Genomic DNA, 23,222 nt, shown 5'->3' with positions numbered 1-23,222 from the left:
TTAATGCTGCCTGAACCTTTTCACATTTTTTTCTTGTTACAGCCACCAGCTTCAATATATTTGAACCTAATCTATTGAGGCTCTTGTTGTATGTTTAAGGTTGTTGTGGACATCCACCCAAATCCGTCTAACAGGTTTTCTTCAGAATTACTCAGCATTCAGCTCCATACATCTACCCATCAGATTTTACCAGGTCTCTGCTGAGGAAAAGCATCACCACTTCGTCATGTGTCGATACTATGGGGGTTGTGTGTTTAGGGTAGTGCCCACTGTAGAAAGTTCAATATTGGTTTGACCTAACCACGGCACCTTCTTCCACATGTTTGTTTTGTCTGCCATATTGTTTGTGGGTACACTTTAAACTTGATTTCCCATGGCTTTCTTTCAAGACTGTCTTTTTTCTTGTCACTCTTACTATAAAGGCCAGATTGGTAGAGTGCATGACCAAGAATTGTTGTGCCAACAGATTTTCCCACCTGAGCAGTGGATCTCTGCTGCTCCTCTGTGTTATGTCAGGCCTCTTGGCTACTTCTCAGATTAATGTTCTCCTTATCTTGGAAGGTTTGTGGTTATGTCAAATTTTTTGACATAACCATTTTTAAATGATGAATTGAGCAGAGCTCCATAATATGTTCACAGCTGTATCGGTATATTTGTCATATGCAGGTTAACACACAGTCAACAATGCAATTAAATGCTTGGGATAAGAAGAACCGTTCAACTTACTAGAAAAAACGAAGTACCAATGGCGTGCAATAAAAACAGTACACATCGTGCAACAGCAATAAGCTAATAAAGTGTCACAAATGTGGTTTGGTGCAGTATTATTGTCCAGAGTTCAGTAGTCTGACAGCTTGCAGATAATAACTGTCTTTAAGTCTGGCAGGCACCTGTACTGCCTCCCAGAAGGTAGCAGAAGGAAAAGTCCTTTTGCTGGTGAGTGTGGTCCTTGATGATGCTGTGTGCTTTACACAGACACCAGCTGCGGTAATTGTCCTGGATGAGGGGGAGACTGCTGCCAGTGATGACCTCGGTTGTGCTTTGCGTCTCTGACGGGTGCAGTTCCCGTACCACATTGTGATACAGCCCGTCAGCAGGCTCTCAATAATGCACCTGTAGAGGTTTGTGAGGATGCTGGTGTCCATACCAAACTTCCTCAGCCTTCTCAAGTAGAGTCTCCTTGAGCTTGAGACATTTTGTTCTATAACCTAACGCTTTGTTTAACATCTACACAACTTTCTACCTCTCATTTTTTATGTATGAACTACGTTGTGTTAGTCTACCACATAAAATCCCAGTAACATACATTGAAGTTTGTGGTTGCAAAGTGGTAAAATGTTTAAGAAAAATCTCAAGGCTATGAATACTTTTGCAATGCGCTATATATCACTGCTGTGATTCAATGAAAACTGGAATTCCTCACCTGCTCACCTCCTGCTTCTCACATGAACCCCTCCTCTCTGACAGGTGGCTGTCAGCTCGGCATCACCGCCAAAGGGGAGAGGCTGAAGCACTGGTATGAGTGCTTGAAGAACAAGGACAAGAAGATCGAGCGCTGGCACACCTTAGTGAATGAGAACCACATTGCCAGTGATTAACCATACAGCATGGGCTCACACCTAATCAAATTGCATTCATGTCTTGTTGCACTTTTATAAATGTAGTTTTATTTGTTTTCATATTGATTTTATCATCCCTGAACAGGCAGACACTGTTTCTTCCTTCTCCGAATTTAGCATATAATTCCCTTGTTTTCATAGGAAGCGGTTTCTCTATTGATACCAAATTTGCCTCTGGCACAAATCACAATATGTAAATTAATTTGAAATTTAAGTAACGCAAGCCAAACAAACTGTCATCAAAAAAACTGCAACAAAAGGCCTTCAGATCCTTCAGAAATGCTTTTAAGTGACACATTCTTCCCTGAAGGAAATTAAATTTCCATTGCACTGGTACAGATCAGGAAAAGAAATATGTTATGGCATAAGTTCCATTATCCAAGCTCAAGAAGGCCTCAAACTGAACACACAACCCAAATTCATTACATAATTGCTGTATGAAACATATAGAGCTCTATAAGCATGCCAGGCCACAGCTGCACCTTAAAATAAATCAGATGTGTGATCATACTGTATATTTCCACAAAGAAATGTTTACATATGATACATTGCTCAGGTTAGGATAGACATCTGATTCAGATGATTCATTCGTGAGTGAACCATGAGCTAGAAAAAGCTGTAATCAGTTGCTGTTAATTTGTGGTTTAAAAAAATATTATGGCACACCTATGTAGTTTAACAGAAGTTTTTCTGTGGTATTTAAGATCTGTGCGCTATTTTACGTTTGTAGGGCGTATTAACTATGTGTTGAGAGAAACTGGAAAGCGTAACCAAGATTCTGATCTTTCATTTTATTTCTTTGGGGGATAAAACAAAATAAATAGAAACACGTCCTGCTACCTCTGCTCGTTCTAAGCTTGCGGTTCACTCTGACAGCTCAGAGGGTTTTTTACTGCACTGTTTACACTGAATACACACCATCAAGTTTCCTACCCGTTTACAGAAGAGAGAAAACAGAAAAAGTCATGTCAAAGGTATGTGCAGCTTTTACCTGCATGCACTGTGCTTGTGACTCTCATGTGCCTGGGGCAGTCTTAGCCTGCTTTTACTCCAAACACACCCCACCCGCCCTCTCTCTTTCTCCCTCTCTCTTTTCCACACCCTAATTATCTAAGGCTTCAGTGAGTGTTTGTTCACTAATTAAAGCAAATTAAGGAAAGCACACCTTAAATGGTGGAATTAGACAGGGAATTGTCTGCTAGTTATTCCAGTCTCAAAAAAAGACAAAAAAATCCTATGCATGATATTTATATATATATATATATATATATATATATATATATATATATATTGTTATATATACTTCGCTAGAAATAAACGCTATTGTATCTTCGTTAATGTTTACACCTTTCACCATAACATTCCTACTGATACAGAGGCCATACTCTGCATGACTATGATTATTATGGTTTAATCTGTACTTACTGGTTTGCTAGTATACACAGGATTGACAAAATATCAACTAAGCACATAAATATAAGAAGTCTATGAGTAGCAGATCAATCTTAATGTTCAACTGAGAGATCCTCTACGTTCAAAGCTTACCAGTGTGTTGTTTTCTGAGTAAAGAGCAATGCCCAGATGTGACAGCAACCTAGTCCTACACTGTGTTACATCATCAACTTTGATCATGGTGAAATGATCGTCAGTTGCTCCTAAAAACAGAAAAACAGGCTTCTCTCTGAGCTATGTTAATAGCCGCCTCCTACTTCATTCTGCCAGTTCCGTGGAATGTTCCTTAATCTCTGTATCTGTACATAGACAGTGCATGAAGTGGAAATCTGTATGTTTGCTAATAACTTTGCATGTAAAGGTTTTGCACAAAGTTTACACAGGCCAATAAAATCTGGTGAAAATTCACACGTTTTCTGATTTTTCTAATATTGTGAAATTTTAGAATTTTACTCTGAGCAGTGAGGAAGAAATCAGAGAAAATTTTCTGAAAATACTGGAGAATAAAACATAAATATGTCAGATAAGACTAAGTGTTAGGCAAATGTAACAAGGTTCCTAGGCAGTCTGGTAAAGGATGGAATAAAATAAAAGTTGTTTTTCTAAGTCTGGATAAGTGTGGGAAAAAAAAAAGAGAGTATAAAAGTATGGAAAAATACTTGTAATTGCAGACTTTATTCCATTCCCTTCCTTTTGCCCCAATCTAGGTAACAGAATTCATTCTTCTTATATAAAACTATGCATAATTAATTCTATTTTTGAAATACTCTGGTACATCTTTGGTTATAAAATGTGTGCAAAACTATAATTGCAAAAAATTACGTGGATGACATCGGAAAGTTGAAAACGCAGAGAGGAGTAAGGAAAACATGGGTTAATCGCAGGTAAAACTGTGCACAACAATAATAAAGATGCTTATAATACAACCAAAACTAGTTATTTTCAAGACTATTAGCTTGGACATATTTATGATGTCTTTGAATTATTGAGAGCTGCAACAAAACAATGACTCTTCAGTTTAATGTAAATGTTCAGTTGCTTGCTTTGCAAAAACAACAGATGACAGAGGAGGTTGGAAAAGTGAACAACTTTTCTTATGTTCTACCACATTCATCTGACGTCTCAGAGCACAAAACCATGCACATAAATTAGGCACTACCACTGTATTTAACATGTTTAATGTAATTTTAAGTATTTAGATTTCTACTCATAGTAGATTAATAGCCTCACGATGCAATCTTAAAGTATTGATACAGTTATATTGTTATGCTTTTCATCTCCCAAATTAATCAGTGCATACAAAAGGTTTAGATTTTGTATGATGAATAATCCGATTTGCTTAGAAGCTAATCAGATTATATTTTATATATGGGATCTCACAAAAAATAGCCCTACCTAAAAGAATAATTAAGGATTCACAGGGATGTGATCAGCCGAGTGTCAAGTTTCCCCAAATGAACGGACCAATAAGAACACATTTTATTTCCGCGTTTTCTTCAAAGGCATCGACTACGTCAAAGGCATATGCATTTAAGACAGCGGTGCAAAAAACTCAGATGTCTGTCACTGCAGTAGAATCCATGCAGAAATTAATTTACCGCTAAAGTAGGGTTTGCTTGGTCAGACATTGGAATGGAAAGCGGATGGTTCCTTCAAGCTGTTTTGGTCTTATCATGGCTCAGTTTATTCAAAGCACAAAACACACCTGGTCCAGGTGTGTTTTGCCTCAGATCGATTCCAGCTGACGGACACACGCTTCTCACGTTTCTGCGCCACGACGCCGCCGGTGTGCGCTTCTTGTATCTCACCAAGTGGTCTGAAGATATGCGGCTTGCAGCGTGCGAAATCAATTCAAATCCAGATGTTACCGAAGAATATCACGCTTTTTGCAACATTAAGGAGACTTGGGATCAGGAACTTGTCGAGAAGTTTAAGATCGGTGTGCTGCTGTCGCCGGATTCTCTGTGCGCACTTGTACCTTCCGGAGTTCCGGAGTCTAGCGGGGGCTCAGGGAAGGATGAGACAGAGAGGAAAACCCGGAGGAAACGCTCCTGGATATTCCCAGGCACGCTGTGGTGTGGCACTGGAACCAAAGCTGCCGGGTTCGAACAATTGGGTGAGGGTATTGCATTCATTTATGCATTTGGACTTTTTTTCTGAGGTTTTGTATTAGTTTAGTTTTTATTAATTTTAGTTTTTTTTATACTTCACACATAGCCTATTTTACGTTTGTTTGCTTTACATTGTCTGTCAGAGATATTATTCATGAATACGGCATGGAAATGTCGCCTACAGCCTCATGGGTTCTGCAAAACGGGAAAATTCTGGAGACATTTAATAGACATTGTTCATTTATTCTTTGACAGCTGCACCCTTTCACTACTTTTGCACATTTGCAAAGCTGTTTGCCCATCCCAACCCATTCACAAAACACAATGAAACAAGTATAAAGATTGCAACACAGCAGCACAGGTTTTCTACAAGAAGTATTACCTCTTGAACGTTTTCGTATTTTGTCACATTATCATCATTTATTGGGATTTTGGATGATAGACCAACATAAAGTAGAGCTGAGCATAATTGTAAAATGGAACGAAAATGATCTTTTTCTTAAATCTTTACAAAGAAAGATATTAAAATGTGCAGTGCATTTGTATGCAGCCACACTTACTCTGATACCCCTTAATAAAATCCAGAGAAACAGCTTGCTTCCAGAAGTCATATAATTTGTAATTAGAGACAACCTTGGTGTAATCTAATCCCAGCATAAACCCAACTTTTCTGTGAAGGCCTCAAAGGTTTGTCAGAGAACATCCGTGAACATACAGCTTCATGAAGACCAAGGAACAAAGCAAACAGGTCAGGAAGAAGCTTATATCAGGGTTAGGCTATAAAAACCATTTCCCAAGCTTTGAAGTTTTCACATGCTTCCATAAATGGAAAGGGCATGGGACAGGTGCAAATCTGCCAAGACACAACCATCCTCCTAAACTGACATGTTGAACACAAAAGGCATTAAACCAGCAAGCAGCCAGGAGGCCCATAGTAACTTTGGAGGAACTGCAGATACCTACAATTCAGTTGGGAGAATGTGGAAACAAGACAACTATTAGCTGTGTGCTTCACAAACAGGATGTGCAAAAAGAAAGCAATTGCTGAAAGAAAGCCAAAAGAAGTCCTGTTTGCAGTGTGCTGCAAGCCACATAGAAGACACCTCAAGTGTGGAAGAAGTTGTTCTGGTTAAAAGAAAACATAACTAAATACATACAAAATGCATACAAAATGCTGCATGTGAAAACTAACAGTTCATGTCAATCTGAACATAACATGAAACATGGTGGTGGCAGCAAAATACTGTAGATGCTTTTCTTTAGCCATGACAAGGAACCTGTTTAGAGCTGAGGGGAAGATGGATTGAGCTAAATGCAGGGCAATTCCAGAGCAAAACCTATAAGAGGCTGCAGTAGACTTGAGACTGGGGTGGAGGCTTACCTTCTAGCAGACATCAACAATCCTAAACATACAACCAGTGTTAAAGTGGAATGATCTAGATCAAAGATGTGCTTGTAGAGACTCCAAAAGACTTGTGACCGTAATTGCACCAAATGGTGGTGCTACAAAGTAGTGACTTAGGGGAGCTGAATACAAATGCACACCACTGTATTTATCCATCCATCCATCCATCCATCCATCCATCCACCCGTCGGCTTCTGCTTCCCAGAAAACCTCCAAAGGGAGCTACTGAGGATCCATCCAGAGCAGACGGCCATACTACTTCAGCTGGCTCCTTTCACTTTAAAAGCATATTGTTGTGATTATTATTATGTAAATATTATTCAATAATAATATTTTATTAAATAATAAGGCGGTGGTATTAGGACAGTTGTGAAAGGGGTGAGCCAGGCTCTGACATTACTGAACAGCAAAACTCTGCACACACATGGAATAAATTCACACAATTTCTTAAAATACAAGAATTTATAAACAAAAATAGGATAAAATGGATAAATAATTCTTAATAGACTCACGTGTTACCTTAGCTGTTAGTGGTTGAAGCTAAGAAAAGAAGCTTATAACTTATAACCTTGCCTTTAAAATCAAACATGTACATTTAAAATACCATGAATAAAAGGATCAAAATGCATGAGGGCGTGTTATGGCCGATCTCTGTTCACTTGACTTATTACACCTTTTTTATGAATGAATGCTGGATACACAAACAGCACAATCATTATTTTGTTGCATTAGATTGGCGTTATCGTAGTCACTTTTGGATCCAAGCATTCTTCAAAGTAGAAGCCTTACTCGCCCGCGAGTTTCAAGGCTTTCAGCCGACATGTGCTCTGGTCCCTCCGTTAGCTGCTGTCTGCAGCCGGAATGAGACAGAGCGAAGGGGGTCAGTGATTCCAGCTCTGACTCCTCCTCTTCCTGGGCAAAGTTAGGAATAGGTTAGTGTGATTTTGAAAGGTGTAGAGATTCATATAGGCCTTCGATGGTGTATACCTCAGAGTCCATGTTCATGGCTGGGATCCCAACAATATGCCAAGATAATAAAAAAGTCATTCATTCATAGTTGAAAACCAGATATTTGAAAAGAAAATGTATCAAGTAACATGCATCCTTTTCATATTCTAAGGTGACATAATTTGAAAAAAGGGGATATAAATATTTTGCATCACTGTTGCATCTCACTGTTGCCTTGCATCAAGAAGGTACTGGGTTCAATACCTTTCTGCTTGGAGTTTGCATGTTCTTCCCGTGAATGCATAGGTTTTCTCTGGGTACTCCAGCTTCCTCCCACTGTCTAAAAACAAGATTGTTTGGTTATTTGGTTACTCTAAATTGTCTTTGGGTATGAGTGCGGTCTGCATGATTGTTTTTCCACTGTGTCTCTGTGTTGCCCTGTGATGGACTGGTGACCTCTCCAGGGTGACCTCCCCCAATGACTGCTGGAGATAGGCACTAGCCCCCCTCGTAACCCTACAAGAGCAAGCGGATATAGGCAATGGATGAACGGATAGACATTATTGATGAATTTATATATAATATTAAATTTAACTAAACTGAAGATCCTCAAATGACCAGATGGTCTAAAGAACTGAATATGATAGTGTTGGGATTTTGCTGTGTCTAATATTTTAGTAGGAAAATAGTGTTGTGCAATCAGGATGTTTATATTATTTATTATGAAGCAACAATATATATACCACAGTACTTTTTTCACATTAAATATATCTCCCATCTCAAATTCGAGTTTATTTAAAGTCACATTACTTCAGCTTGAATCTTGAACTTCCTTCATGCAAAGTGTTTTTGATATCTCGGTGGTGCTCTTGTGCGCAGGCATGTTTGAGAAAGCAGATAAGTGTTGCCGTGAACACGACCACTGCTCAGACATCATCCCAGCTTTCACTGTGAATTATGGAGTCTTCAACCCCAACTTCTTTACAGTCTCACACTGTGGGTGTGACCAAAGGTGAGTCTCAGAATGTACCCACAGAGGCATTTAAAGTGACTCTGGATTGCACAGATTTGTCCCCTCTGGGGAAACTCTTACAAGTGGTAAATCACTGCTCTGGCAGTATAAGGTCAGATTTGTTTTGAGGCAAAATTTTGGAAGTTTTATGGTTTTATATTCTAATATTTCATGTCTGGAATGTGCTATATGATTTGTCTTTATACCAAAAATCTGAAACTGACTTTAGAAAAATCCGGAGTTTTTATTAATCAGTTTAACTTCATGGCAATCAGTCTTTCAGGCAAGGTTGCACAGATTTGCACAAAGTTTATCTTTCAAGAGTGAACATGTCTTCTATAATGTTTGTGATTTGATGAGCATTCCTTTCTTTTTACCCAGTACCCTTTTTACAGTAATGGAGATGCACGTTTCATTCTGACGTCACATCTCTAAAGTTGACATCTGTAATACAAATTATTTCTTGTTAATGTCCAAGTAACATTTTCACAGATTATTAAACTCAAACAGATGAAATCTCAGAACAAGAATAAAACAAGGTAGCAGTAGCAGTGAAGAACATTTACCTGGTATTTGAATAACTGGATAATTTCTTAACTTTTGCCTACTCTCTCTGTCTGTCAGGTTTCGACAGTGCCTTCTAGGCACGAATGACAGCATTTCAAGTGTGGTGGGCTACAGCTTCTTCAACATCCTGAAGGTTCCCTGTTTTGAGCTGAAGCAGCAAAAGCATTGCACACAGATGTACTGGTGGGGAATGTAAGGGAGACAAACTCACTGATACTGCTGCCTGGAGCTTTGTGTATTTATAGGCAGAGCATTTGCTATAATGAAGACAAGATTTTCTTTATGTAGTGCAGGTATGGTTATGTTGAAAAAGCCACATATTTCTCCAGAACTTGCAAAATAAACTCTAAATAAACTACTTTTGTGCAATTACTACAACAATTATTAGGATATAACAAAAAAGTAAAATTTAAATTTTAATCGTAACATCATTTGTGAATATTGCATAAACCTTAAAAGTGAATCAAGTTTGTCAAAAGGATACATGGAGATCTTCTATTAACATGAATACGAGAGGCATGTATTTTAAAAAAAGATCTGAATTTGTCATGAATTTTGAGTGGTCATTAATTATTCACAAGTTGAGGGGAAGTAGTAGTAGTTGCTTATACTTACTGTAGAAAAAGGTAACATTATTACAGAGTAGATATAAACGCTCAAAAGTATAAACAGAGCTACCCAGGATTGTCCAGCCTTCCTGTTATCTAGTATCACTCTCTCTTATTCTCTTGCAGCCTGAACGCACTGCAGATATGTCTCCAAATGTTGTAGAAATTAACTTGTTTTAAACACCACACCAATAATGAAAATTGCATCTCTGAGTTTTCTTGACTCCACTCCACACCAAACAAAGTGTTGTAGTCAGCATGACTTGATAGTGCTTATGTGTGTTGTGTTCCCTTATTGAAAAAGGATCCTTTGAACTTTGTTTCCAGCAGGCAAGCCACCAGTCAGAGGTGATCAAAGTGAAAAATCTCCTGGTTCCGATAAGCCACCAATATCTAAGGTTATACTTAATTTTAACCAAATTTATGAATAGTTCATTAGCTTTTGTTTAGATTCACGTGAGTAGTACTTGTGATGCCACAAAACGCTTAAAATTCTCTAAAATGTGTCTCTGTCCACATTTTACAAATATTTTTTTAGGCAGCTTTTTCTCATTTTCTAAAGTAATTAAAAGCTTAAACAATCAATAAAAACAATCAATAAAAAAAGTGTGACTGATCTTCATCAGTGTAGATGTTTTTGCACCACTAGCATGTCTTGAGCTCCAAGGGAGACAAAAAAATAAAATTGTTTAACTGACAAAGCCTGATACAAAACTAGTGGTTAGAAAATGATCTCTTTAAAAGACTGAACTATTTATTGAAAAAAGAGTAGTTGCATCATAATAGATACATTAGGTATTGGCTGTTAGGTGTCATGTATTAATGATATTTTCATGTTTTAACAGCCCCATAACACATCGCTTTCTTTGCATTTTTCCCTACCTAATATAATAAACAGCTTGTTTCATGAAGAAATTTAAGAAATCTAGAATCTCATTTAGATTTTAAAACAAAGAAAATGATCTAACCTTTACAATGAGAAAAGGATTATATTTTCTTGAAAGAAATGTTTGATACTGAAGAAAAATGGCAAACAAATTATTTTAAAAATTGCATTGAAAAAACACTGAACCCAACAATGATACATCTTGTACCATTAGTGTAACTCTGTTGAGGAAATTCTTGGCAGAGATTGTTGGAAAGCAGGGCCGTGCAGAGACCACTAAAGGGGCAGGTGTTCAAAATAAAAAAAGGGCACATATAGCCGGATTCTAGGGTGAAGTATTAGCAAGAATCTGATATGGCTTTTACAGTTCAATGTCCTTTGATATATTAACCTTCCTCATTGTCTTTAAATACAAAAACACTGTCCGGTTCTGTAATGTTATTGGAAAAAGCCATTAGGAGGCACTGTGGATGACCCAAAGAGTTACATATTCTGCAGGTTGCAGAACCTTAGTTTAGACAGAGTTTCCCTTTCCACTGGGAGTGGTAGACATGCGAGACTTCACTGCCTAAATTGCAGTTGCATTATTTTATTTTTCCTTGTCTTATGTGTGGGACTGTTTTCTCATGGAGCGGAAAAAATATTGGCTGGATTTTACACTTTCTCTTGCTTGTAGGTGAAGTTGCAAAATAAACTGTTAATAAAGGCCACTAGAGTTACAAAAAATCTTTAAAAATATTTTTTTGTTTTATAGTAAATGGTAAATGGTTTTATAGCTTTCTTAGCATCCGATCTTTTTGTTCCCACCACTATTGACTCTGGTATTGATAAACTGGTGTTGTCTTAGCACCAACTCACCTGATCGAGGCAGGCTCATAGAAATCAACAACCAATTTACCCAATATGTATTTCACCTTTAATCTGCCTAATTTAATCAGAATCAGAATCTGTTTTTATTGCCAAGTTTGTACAGAAAAACAAAGAATTTGACTCTGGTACAGTTTTACGTCAAACAGCTAAGCTTAAAAAAATAATCAAATGTTAGATCAGTTCTGGAACAAGATGAGCTCTTCTTTTCCACCAGCTTGTTATGAAATAACCTATTGCAGAATTAGATGTGGGTCAATGCACTGCATAGAGATGTGCTGACAGCCTCTGTTCGCAGCTAAAAATGCTGTTTCTAAATTTGTTAATAAAAAACGTGTATTTATATCATCAGGTTGTTTTAATAAATTCTTCCTGAAATGTTGTGTGACTTTCCAGTTCGAAGTGCTACTAGTCAATGTGAATCAGGATTGGAATAAGCTTTTACAAACATTGACTGTTTTTTAGATAAACATTGATACCCTTAACAGGTGATATTAGGACATCAGTTTGCAGGGAAACTGGGATACAAAATGTAATTTTCTCTAATGAATCACATAAAATCAGAATGTAACAGCATGAAAATCAAATATTTACCCTAAATATGTTTCAAGTCACATAAAGAACTAAAATGTTTCTTTTACAGATCTTCTTAAGAACTGTTTCAAGGTCTGGTAAAGCACTAGAACTTTTGTTTTTGGAAAAACCTCGAAAGTAAATAAATGCTAGGGTGCCTACACAGCTTTACCACTGTTACATTAATTATAGTAGCTTTAAATGAGTGATGGAATCTCAGTTGGTAATAAATTACACCTTTTTAGGTCAACCAACTTTAAACAAAAAGCCAGATTTTTTGTTTTTGTAAATTTAATGCAGTCTCTTATTGCATGCATTTGTTTTTTCTCTCTATAGGTGCAAAAAGGCTAGAGAGGCTCCATATGCCATCTTCAAAAGCCCCCTGCCTTTCAACAGCTCTGATGTTACAGGCAAATATGACAACAACAATTTAACAATAAGTAAAGAGCAGCATTTATTTGAGAGGCCTGTGTCAAACCCTGAGGGGAAGGCATCGGAATCTAAACATAGATGTCGTCTCAGAGATCCATCTGGAGGAGATATGTTTCACAGCAGAAGAACAAAGGGGAGTGAATGCAAAAGGCACACGAAACTCTCTGGGGAAGGACCTTCACAAATGCCCAGAATATCCATGAAGATGTATAGTAAAACTCTAAAGAGAGATGGAAAAAAGAAGACTGGGGGAAAGGACGTTCCTGGTCTTGCACAGAAAACTGACATTCCACCAACCATCCCCACAACCACCTCTGTACAAATATCATCTACAGCAATACCTTCAAGTATTCCAGCTTTAACACAAAGGCTAATCCTTGAGAAAGATTTTACAAAAGTCAAAGGAGTGATCAAACAAGTAAAAAGTAAACATAAAGCCCCATATCAGAGTAAATGCTGTGAATCCAACATGGCTGTGAGCAGGGACATTGCTCGGTTGCACTGTAAAAGCTGTCTAAAACCAACTGTTCAAAAAACTCAGACAAAAACATATAAAGATGGATCACCAGTCAATCTCAAGAGAATGCGTTTAAAAAATAAAACTGGGATACCCAACCAGGAACCTCTAACAACTATTTGGAGTGCAGCTACATTTGCAACACCCATCACAAGAGAACAAAATATGACAGCCTCATTTCACAAAAAGGGCAACCAACAAAAGCAGTTGGATTTTAATCTATTGTGGAAGCAGGCAGGTCAGCAGCCCTTGGGTCATATTACCCCCCTAATGATCCATGCAAATAACAGCCTGGTAAAAAATGATATGGCAGGTGAGTAAATGTGGCTGCTTGCTTCAGTCTTACCCTTTAAGCAAATGGGTAGCCAGTTTAAGGTACTATTGAATAGAAATGCACACGTTAGGCTGATACTGATTCCTGGTGTTCTTTGAGGTTTGGCATGCCAATATTGATATTGATCAATTCTGATATTTTGTATTTGGCACAATCTTCTTACTGCCTAAATGATTGTTGAAAGGCCTTCTGATGGCCTTGCTTTCAACAGTCTGAGGAATTCATATAAATTAGATGATCTGTGATTATTTTATGTCAGAATGATGATTATTATTATTAGCAGTGTTTTGACCTTTTCTTGGCTTTATTGTAGACATAGGGTCTCTAACGTCTCAGTGAAAAATAACTTTGAGTGAAAACACCACAGTTTCAGACTTTTACTGGCCCATACCCATTTCTGACTGGTTTGTCCAACTTTTTCTGGTGTTGATGTTTTTTCTAATTACTGTAACATAAAAAAGAGAAAACGTATGCTGCAGTTTTGTTGGTAGAAGTAGTAGTTTTATATCCAGCAGTAAATGAAGTAATTACAATGTCATTTCCAATTACTCATTAAAGTACCCTAACCTAGTACATGCTGGTTGTTGGAACATTTAGCAACCAAAAATGGTGTGAGTTAGATGTGATGCATTTAATAAAAATGAAAAATTATTTCGTTTTTTTTCTGTATTTTATCTGCTGATCTCTAATCAAAAATATTAGAGGGAAAATTGGCCAACTGATTAATTGACTTTCTTTTATAAAAGACTCTGACTACTTTACCTGATTGTAGAGCTGTAAGACAATGCTGTAAGAACTGGATTTGGTGGGAGCAGTTCTTGATGTCAAGGATTGCAGTGACTTAAATGAACTGGTGGCACAGGGAACCATTTATGAATAAATCTGGGAAACAAAACAGATTTGAGCTAAATGTATATAATTCTAAATGCATCCTTTAGTAGATTAAAAGTATTAAAGGAAGAAACACATGGAGCAAGTTACAGTTTATTTGAGCTACTTCTAAGACAAGTAATCTTCTCATCTGCAGTTGGATAACCAAAAAATTAACAGCTAAAGTCTTTTACTTTCATATCAGCCCTCAGTCAGTTTACAGACTGAGTGTACTGTGTAGTAGACCCAGCACTGTACTCTTTAGGGTTAGATGGAGGCTTGTAATTGGTAGATGTGCTTTTGAAAAGTGTTAAAAAAGCTACTTAAAACAACAAATACTATGAGAATTTGTTTGATATCCATTTTTCCATCTATAGTACCAAAGAACATTAAACAAACTTACCATTGGCATTAGTATCATATCTATTTTGTTGTGTTTATGTTTCATTTTTAGGGGTGGGATGACCACAGAACTAAGACTTCATTAAATTTAAATATTGCAATTTGAATCAACATGTTTGAATTTATTGCAGATTTTCTCTAATTCACAGATGACTCAAATTATGCACACAAGGACAATTTTACAGCTGCATCTGAATAAGTTATAATGTTATTAAACATTTTTTTATTTCAGTAACTAAATTCACTAAGGGAAACACATTTTCAAGCCTTTATTTCTATTAAACATGATGAATTGCCCCCTACAGCTAATGAAAACACATTTAATTTCTCAGAAGAGTAGAATATTACATCAAACTAATAAAAGCATTTTAATACAGAAATATGGGCTTAATGAAAACTATATATAATACCTGCTTAGAGGTTGTTATTCACAAAAGTTAGTTTGAAGCTGACAAACAAGCTTAATCTGAACACATATTTACTGAGATTTACCTGTATATATAGACCCCCAATAATATTTGGTTAAATTTTTGGTTAAACTCTTTGTGGCTTTTCTAAATATTCTTCTTGCCATTGTGAACAAATAGCTCAATCTTTGTCTTGTCTGATCAAAAAACGTTTCTCCAGAGAGTACTGGCTCCATGTGGACAGTTACAAATATCTATTGTGCTTTAGGGTCTTGCATTTGGAGCAGGTGCTTCTTCCTTGGGCAACAACTTCTACGTGCATGCTGACGTTAAACTGGCTTTTCTATGTTCCAGCATCTTCCAGTTTATGAGAGGCTTAAGCCTTTTGTGGTTCATGGATTGTTCCTGAACCTCCTAGGAAATTTTATTTTTGTGTGAGAGTGACAGTTTTGATTAGATGGTTGAAACTCTTTTAAAGATAAATATCTGTTTGTTTTTACACCAGCAGATAATGAGGTCAGGTGTCAAAGCCTCAAACATCTGGATGATTGTAAATACAAAATTCCTCCTTTCGAGAAGAAATATAATCTGACAAACATGGAGTCCAAGACTGCCTATCATTGTGACTGCACAAGCCGGTAAAGTGCTTCTTTCAGTTTTCACGCTATGGTATATATAACTTTTTTGTTTGTTGTGTATATATTTTTTTGCATTTCTAAATCGGGAATAATTTAATTTGTTACAAAAACCTGGTTCATTAAGTAGAGTAATTGAAAAAGCGCACTGAATGAAGCCTGCAAATATGGTTAGCAGGCACTTTGCACCTTTGCATTGTCTGTTCCTTTGCCTTTTAATGGTTTTAATGAACAGCTTTACAACAAGGAGGTTGTCTTGGAAGTTGAGAAAATACAGGCCTTCATGAACAGTTATCTAAAGTGTAAAGATCATTCTTTCTTTGCTGAGTGACTGCAAAGTTCTAGCTGTAAATTGTAAAAAGTAGTCTGTCTGTCTTGTCCATTCACCCATCCAACATCTGTACCGCAGGTCCTTGCACGGTCAAGCAGTATAGTGGTATGCCCATCTCCAGCAGTCACTGGGCAAGAGGCAGGGTACAAACATTTGTTTGTCCTGTTTGTCTCTGTGTTACCCAGCCTTATGCCCAAATTTAAAGAGGACATATGCTTTTAAATCCATCCTTTTTACACTTAAATCATTCAGTTGTGGTCTATATAAAGTAGAACTGCAATCCTTTGGTCTGAATTCCTTGTTTTTGTAGCTCCACAGGTCCCTCTTTTACCCCTGTTCTGAGGTGCATCTGAGAGCAGCTCGTTTTCGTTTGGTCTCTTTAATTGCTATTGTGGCACTTCACTCCCTGCCCCCCTCCAGGTCAAATTGCGATCCACTTTAATCCATTCTGTCATTTTTGTAGTTTGATACTAGAGATACAATTATCGAGTGCTGCAGAAACAAGACAAAAAAAGGCAAAAATAATGCAAAACACGAGCACATAGCACTAACATAAGCAGAAGGCGCGATGCTACTGCTATCAACACAATGGCCAGGATGTCATATCAACACACAAGAAATTCATATCTAAAATAAAGTTTGTTGTCATTTTAGCATTGTTTTGAGCTTACCACTTGGGTGTGTCTCTCGTTTTCATAGATAGAAGGAACTGATTGCTTAACCAGATGAAGCCTTTCAGCAAATCCTTCTTGATACTGGTGGAGGTTGCTGAAGGCACTTGTTCTTGAAGTGGGGGAACTAGGAATTTCCCTACAGATGTGGGAACATGTATGTGAAAAATAAAATGTAACCAGGCACTTTGAGGAGGTTCTAATCCTGGGGGACAATGTAATGAATTGTGTGTGTTAACACACCCAACAACCGAACATTTAGCAAATACTCTGACGTAACAGTTGGAAAAACGTAACAGAGGATAGAGAAAACTGAATGGACTGAAAAATATAACCCAAACAGAATACAAAGATATCTTTGCAGCACCTGGAGAGACTAAATTCAATTTATTTGCATTTCTACATACTCCAAGTACACAACAAAATGTATTCAAAGGCTAAAAAGTGGATTTTGCATTATATGTCCCCTTTAATAATAGATTGTGGTTGCAATGGGAAAGAATTGAGTGGGTATCATTAATTTTACAATGCACTATAAATATGTAGTTGAAATACTTGCTGGATATATGCTTGCCTTATGTGTGACTTTATTGGTGATTGTGAAATTATAAAATCTGATACAAGATTAAAAATCTTGCTTGTGTTTTTCCAATTCCACAGTTTGGCAGTTTGGATCAAAGGTTTAAAGGAACCAAGTCCTCCCCACTCTCTCATGGTGGAATTTGTCTCTCAAGACTGCTTTACTTTGTCAAAGGAGAAAAAATGTAATCGCACAAAAAGGTGTCAAGCTCTAAAGTGCTTGTTTAAGTATCTTTTTGTATTTGATAGTAAAATATGAGTCTGTTGTCTGAAGCCTTCACAAAGATTGTCTGTAAAACAGGTTATAAGACTGGTTTAATTGCTGATACTGTTATGATTTCTTTCCAGATGTTCTGGGGGCTTCACTGAAGCCTCTGACCTACATCAAGCACTTAAGAAGATAAAAGAAAAAGACTCTGCTGCAATGAGATTTTCTGCAAGTGGCAGGAAAAAAAGGATTCCTGTTCGTCTTTATAAGTATTGCCTAAGGCTGCAGATGAGAGCTGATATTATGGCACAGCTCAAATAACTTAAAACTGAACTCTGTGCAGTAACAAAGCTCCTTAGAGCTTCATCATCTTACAATCAGAATTCATTTTGTTTTTGAAGATCATTCCACATTTTACTATTAAAATAAACTTTTTGACATGAATTTTCAACATGCATTTTTCTTATTTTTATGTGCTCATAGAAATGCACAATTATTTTGTTTAACATAGAAATAATGGATGCAAGAGAAGCACTCTGGGAGTGTGTCTCACAATAAAGGTAGCTGTGATGGAGGGTTTTCTCATCCATCTATGAACACACTCCCTTGGGGAAGATTGCAGAATAGTTACAGTTGCTATTGCTGGCAACTGTGGATCCATCAACAAATTGGACCTAATACATTAAGAATAGGATGTCATCAAACTTCCTATTTTTAACATTTCCACTTTTTTCTAATTTATTTATATACAAAAAGTGCAAATGTTAAAAAAAAGAGTCAAAATTCTGAGAGAAAAACGAAATACAGTAATGAATTAGGTCAACATGAGGAGAATTTTTTCAATTTTTCTAGGGCCAAATTGTAATTATTAAGATTAAAGATTCATTATTCTTCCTGCTTTTTTTCCTTTTTACACAGTTTACGTCGATTGAAATGGGAAAATCTCTTGATTTTCCAAATCGATCTGAAAGTGTTTTCTTAATCCGGAAAAATACATAAATAAAAATACTCAAACTGAGTTACATCTATGAATAAGCTCATTAATCTTTGACAGCTAGAGAGCTATTCTTCTGCCGCGATGCATGCTGGGAGCCGTCAGTTGGCCTTGGAAACATGGCCTGGTGACTCCCGTTATCTCCTCCAGACTCTGATACAGTGGCTTGGCCGGCTCCGGAGCTGTCTGTGAGGACGTTTTAAACGTGAAATGAGATCGACAGAGATTCAGTCTGGACCCTGAATGGACTGTTGTGCAAACAGCGACGCAGTAACTGATTTTAGTGCGAGTGTCACGCCCACTGTGGTCGGCAGCGTTAAACCCGTACCATACGGTAAGCTAGCTCAGCTAATCAAGGCAACCAAGCAAAACCAGCTGTTAGCTCGGCAGTGATGTAGTGTAAAGTGGAGCCATCGCTGCTGGTTGCTCGCTACCTGCCTGTCTCCCAGCACCCCAGTCTCCTCCGCCAGACTCCGCTGTCAGATAAGACTGCGACAGTTAGGGTAGTGATGTTGTTGTAGGTGCTTAGCAGGTTGTCTGGGGCGTTTCTGACTTTCTGTCACTGAGTTTTTCATGTTGGCCTCTTTCGGCATCACTGTCGGAGGAGAGAGTGATGGGCTCCGGGGCTGTGGACTCGTCCCAGTGGCTTTCGGTAAAGGAGGAGACGATATTTCTCCATGACGGACTCATACGGGTCACGGATCTGGCCGAGCTGCCCAGTGAGATCGGAGTGTCGGAACAGGGAGACACTGAGCAGGAGGTAGGTGAAACCGTCTTTCACAGCGTATGAGTCGCACAGAGTACAAATGTGCATAGGCAGGTTTTTTTTTTTTTTTTCTTTTCAGTTAACTATATAGAAAAAAATATTTGCATGTTTGATGCAACACAGACTGGGTGACCACAGCAGTACGGACGTTTGCAAGTTTTCTGCTCTGCTTGTTACTGATTCGCTGTCGGAGCCCAACTGTTTGCTACCTAGTTCCTGCTGCTTTCAATATAAAAGCTTTACCGCATTTGCAAAGCTTGTGTCCCAGTGGACCTTTGCTTATGATGCACCATACAGATTTAACAAAGTTAAAAGGAACAAATTATATTGTTGTTTTCCTATACAGTTACTTAAAGAAAAGTGCGTGGTGACTACTATCTACTATAAAAGCGTGTAAAATGCATTGAAAACAGAGATTGGTCCTGTGGAGTTTAAATACTGCGTTAAGTTCAGAACCACAAAGCTGCACCTACTGATGATGTATAACATTGTTATAGTATGTTTTAAATGTATCATGAATTGCACACCTTCGCATCAAAACCCCCATTTGACTTAGTTTAAATTATCTAAAGAGTACATGGTTAAATACATAAACTGATCATAGCTGTTGAACTGTTTACAAACAGGCTTTTGTTTTGAAGCGATCAAGACAATCCCGGATGTTGTCATAGGGTTAGATTCGTCCAACCTTGTAATGATGACTATTGAAACTTCTAGCTGCAGTAACAATGTATATTTACAGCCTCGCTATTTCAGTGTGCAAGCTTCCTTTTAAATAAGGCTGAGCTAGTGCTCTCCCTCTTTTTGTAAAGGGCATGGTGTCAGATGTTTGTGGTCAGATGCCTAATGCCTGGCTTTTCTATGCTTCCACTGTTTAACATTCACTAAATTTCAACTCTAAATAGGATGTTCATGAAAAAAAGAACTAACGTCCTAATCCATACATTTTCACGCTGTGATATCTCAGCGTATGGACATATATACATGCAATCATTAACATGATGTGCAACTAATTCTTTATAGTTGTACATTTTATTCAAGATGACTAACTAGGAAACACACTACTAATAAACCTTCATTAGACAGATTAATTTAGCTCTTTATCAATTTTCATATCTAGCTTTTTGTAAAACGTATTCATTTTTTCTGGGTACCAGTCATCTAACTTGTGATTTAAAGGACCAGTTTGTAAATTGTTTTCCTTAATTTAAAATAATACTAGTGTTTGATTAAGCACCGTCTATAGTAAAACCTAGCTGGCGATATTATGTGGTCTTTGTTTAAGTAACATGAATATATGAACGCATGTATGAACTAAAGCTTGTTTTGAGTTTTTACATCGGCCTTTGCAGACATTTATTTGCAGCTATTGTAGTAGTACCCATTGCATTGACCTGGACCAGTGGTTCTCAGACGTTCTATTATAAGTACCGCCTCACTAAATCCCACAATACTGTCAAGACAATTTAACAGCTCCACAATAAGGGCTGTGATGTGTTTTGTAACAGAAAAGAAGAACAAAAAAATCTTTTATTTCCACTGTATGTTTGAAATAGAAATATCCAGTCAGAATTTGGAAAAGGAGACGGTGGCTCCAGCTCTGAGCTCAAAAGTCACCACAACATTGAGTAGTATCTGAAACATAGACCAAGGTGCTTTGAGTACTTATTTTAATGGCTGTTTGGGCTCATTAGCTTTCCATTACAGCTAATTTTACTTCATGGTCATTTTGTAGTTGAACTGAAACCAAAATCTTCTGAGTATGACTAAAGGCAGCCCAAAGTACAGCAAGTGATTCTCTTTGAAAAACACAGGCCAAGAACAATATGCAGATATATTATGAATTCTATTCCATTAAATTATTCAATATCCATGTAGCATACAACACAATTTCTACATCTCAGGCAGATGTACTGGATATATAGAGCATTATTAAAGTGGCAGTGCAGGATTACTTTTACATTAATGCCAAATACAGCACATGTGGACGATAATTCATCAGCTCCCAGATACAGTAAATTCATGCCTTTCATAAATGGCAAAACTGTTCACATGTGAAACTATATTGCTGGTCCTTTGTCTTTGAAAATCGAACATGTTTTAAAAGGCTATCCATTAAGCAGTGACTCATACATAAATTATAGGGGGAAAAAATATAGTTGGTTTGTGCTTTTCATTTGGTTATTGTGAAATTCACTGCAAATCTTGCTCCGGTGTCCATCTTTAAGGCTTAGTCATTTAGTTCAGTCCTCGTAGGTGTTGTGACTCTGACTATTTTTATCTGATGCAGAAAATGAGTGGCAGCAGTGTTTTTGAGAGCAGGGTGGAGACAGGCCAGCATCCAGTTAAAGAGTGTTGCTGTAACATAAGAAGCATTGCTCAAATTGAATCAATACAAATTGTGCCTGCTAAATGGTATAAATGGATTTTTTTTTTCTGCTCTATGATTTGTGGGCTGTAGAATGTAATAAATATGTGAAATGCTGCCTAAGTGCACATGAAGCACATTGTTTCACTTTTGATACACTATATCTAATAATCTTTGCTTTCTCTGACCATTAGTCTAAAGAACTGTAGTTACAACAGTTTATTTCCTGGAAATGATTAATCACTTTAGTTTTAATTAACAGAATAATTATTGTCATTTTGCAAATATTTGCAGTGTTATATTGATTGCTATTAAACCTGTAATGTAGCTTAACGATTTGTGATATATTTATAAAAAACTTTGCTCTCAGGAAAAGAAGACAGAGATGAACTTTTCAACCAAAAATACACTGAGCCTGTAAATTTGACAGACATTTGTAGATATTTGCCATTTTTAAACTTTGTTTTAAGGTAGCTTTGTAAGCTGTTTGTCTTTTTCTTTCTTGTCTTACTTAAAATCTCATTGTCTTCTCCAGATTCTTACTTTTGAGACAAAGAACCCTGTTGAGCTTGCAGAGCGTCTCCGTGCTGTCTGTGGGAATCAAAGCAATGCATACGCTCGTCTGCTGGAGTACCGTCTCAACGCGCTGCGTGGCCTGTGGGCGGCGCAGCGGCAGCTGGCCCTGGAGGAGCAGCAGGACCGTGAGGGAACTGGAGGGGCTGATGAGGAGACCCTGACCTTGCTGAAAAGGCAAGGTCTCCTTCAGCAACCTGAACAAGCTCCTTTCACTTCCCGTGTCGCCCTACTGCTGGTCTTCCCCCTACTGCAGTCCCAAACTCACAGTGACCCAGCACTCTGTGGTGTAACAGCAGAAGTACTGCTAGCTTGCCTCCGGGACTGCCAGCCGCTCACCCTCAGCAAAGAGCCTGCAGACTGTCTCAATGGGCTGGAGGGCTTGCTGTGCTCTTGGCTTGAAGACGGTGCCCAGGAGTCAGGCCAGGCTCAGCCTCAGACTCAGACTCGTTCACAGGTTCTCCACACACAGAGACAGCGGGAAAATGCTGCTGCTGCACTTGTTGCACTTGCATGCGCCAGGTGAGGCAATAACATCTGGCAATATGGTGTTAAGGCCAAATATTTTACTATCTTTCTGATGGCTTGTGTTAACAGAGAACGATATAATCTGAAGGTTGTTTTGATAAATAGTTTTATATTACTAAGTGGTTTGAAGTCCCCTGAGATGTTAATGATGAAAGCCATCATTGACTTTACTCTTAAGCAAGTTGGTTATTATTAGCAACATTTTCTAAAATTAACCCATAGATAAATCTGATCAGTTCTTCTCCATTGCTAATGCTGCATATATGATAATACTTAATTAAAGTTAGAAAACACAGTTTGTATATCTGGCTTTGCGTTTAAAATACGAGATGAAAGATTAAATTAACCTTAAAAATTTTGAAGTTTAAGGAAAAAAAATGTGGGCATGAGCAGACTTTTCTGCTCCCTGTAAATACATACCAGTGTTAACAACAAAATCTTTCTGTAGCTTGCAACATGCTCTGTCTAAGCCTCTAACTCTGGTTAACACAAAATGTGTTGTTTCTAGCTGTAGTTTCGATCAGTATTGTGTAAAAAAAACAATGAAAAAACCACTGCA

At 37.6% G+C, this 23,222-nt stretch overlaps 3 protein-coding genes across 7 annotated transcripts in view; all 3 read left to right on the top strand.

The window, feature by feature from the left end:
• Positions 1-3,479, top strand: part of LOC124878506 (rabphilin-3A-like) — a 30,022-nt gene extending 26,543 nt beyond the window's left edge. For all 3 annotated transcript variants that reach the window (XM_047382485.1, XM_047382486.1, XM_047382484.1), the window contains one exon: positions 1,468-3,479. In XM_047382485.1, the coding sequence (XP_047238441.1) occupies positions 1,468-1,598 (131 nt within the window). In that variant the 3' untranslated portion in view covers positions 1,599-3,479. The remainder of the gene's footprint in view (positions 1-1,467) is intronic.
• Positions 3,480-4,357: 878 nt separating this feature from the next.
• LOC124877493 (group 3 secretory phospholipase A2-like) lies at positions 4,358-17,878 on the top strand. 3 transcript variants are annotated; one of them, XM_047380732.1, is made up of 7 exons: positions 4,358-5,187; positions 8,415-8,547; positions 9,172-9,306; positions 12,385-13,310; positions 15,516-15,648; positions 17,308-17,411; positions 17,575-17,878. In XM_047380732.1, the coding sequence occupies exons 1-7, from the start codon at positions 4,704-4,706 to the stop codon at positions 17,628-17,630; spliced, it is 1,971 nt and encodes a 656-aa protein (XP_047236688.1). In that variant the 5' UTR covers positions 4,358-4,703; the 3' UTR covers positions 17,631-17,878. The 3 variants fall into 3 exon arrangements, with proteins under 3 accessions (XP_047236688.1, XP_047236686.1, XP_047236687.1); XM_047380730.1 differs by having other exon boundaries at positions 4,361-5,187; positions 17,308-17,427; XM_047380731.1 differs by having other exon boundaries at positions 4,364-5,187; positions 15,519-15,648; positions 17,308-17,427.
• A 671-nt stretch (positions 17,879-18,549) lies between these two features.
• Positions 18,550-23,222, top strand: part of LOC124877807 (probable E3 ubiquitin-protein ligase HECTD4) — a 54,572-nt gene continuing 49,899 nt past the window's right edge. The window contains exons 1-2 of the mRNA XM_047381350.1: positions 18,550-19,188; positions 22,098-22,657. Of these exons, the coding sequence (XP_047237306.1) occupies positions 19,042-19,188; positions 22,098-22,657 (707 nt within the window). The 5' untranslated portion in view covers positions 18,550-19,041. The remainder of the gene's footprint in view (positions 19,189-22,097; positions 22,658-23,222) is intronic.

This window comes from Girardinichthys multiradiatus, chromosome 12 (genome assembly GCF_021462225.1).
Source record: "Girardinichthys multiradiatus isolate DD_20200921_A chromosome 12, DD_fGirMul_XY1, whole genome shotgun sequence".
Taxonomy (NCBI): domain Eukaryota; kingdom Metazoa; phylum Chordata; class Actinopteri; order Cyprinodontiformes; family Goodeidae; genus Girardinichthys; species Girardinichthys multiradiatus.
The sequence above is the reverse complement of the archived record's forward strand: the minus strand, read 5'-3'. Positions and strand labels throughout refer to the sequence as shown.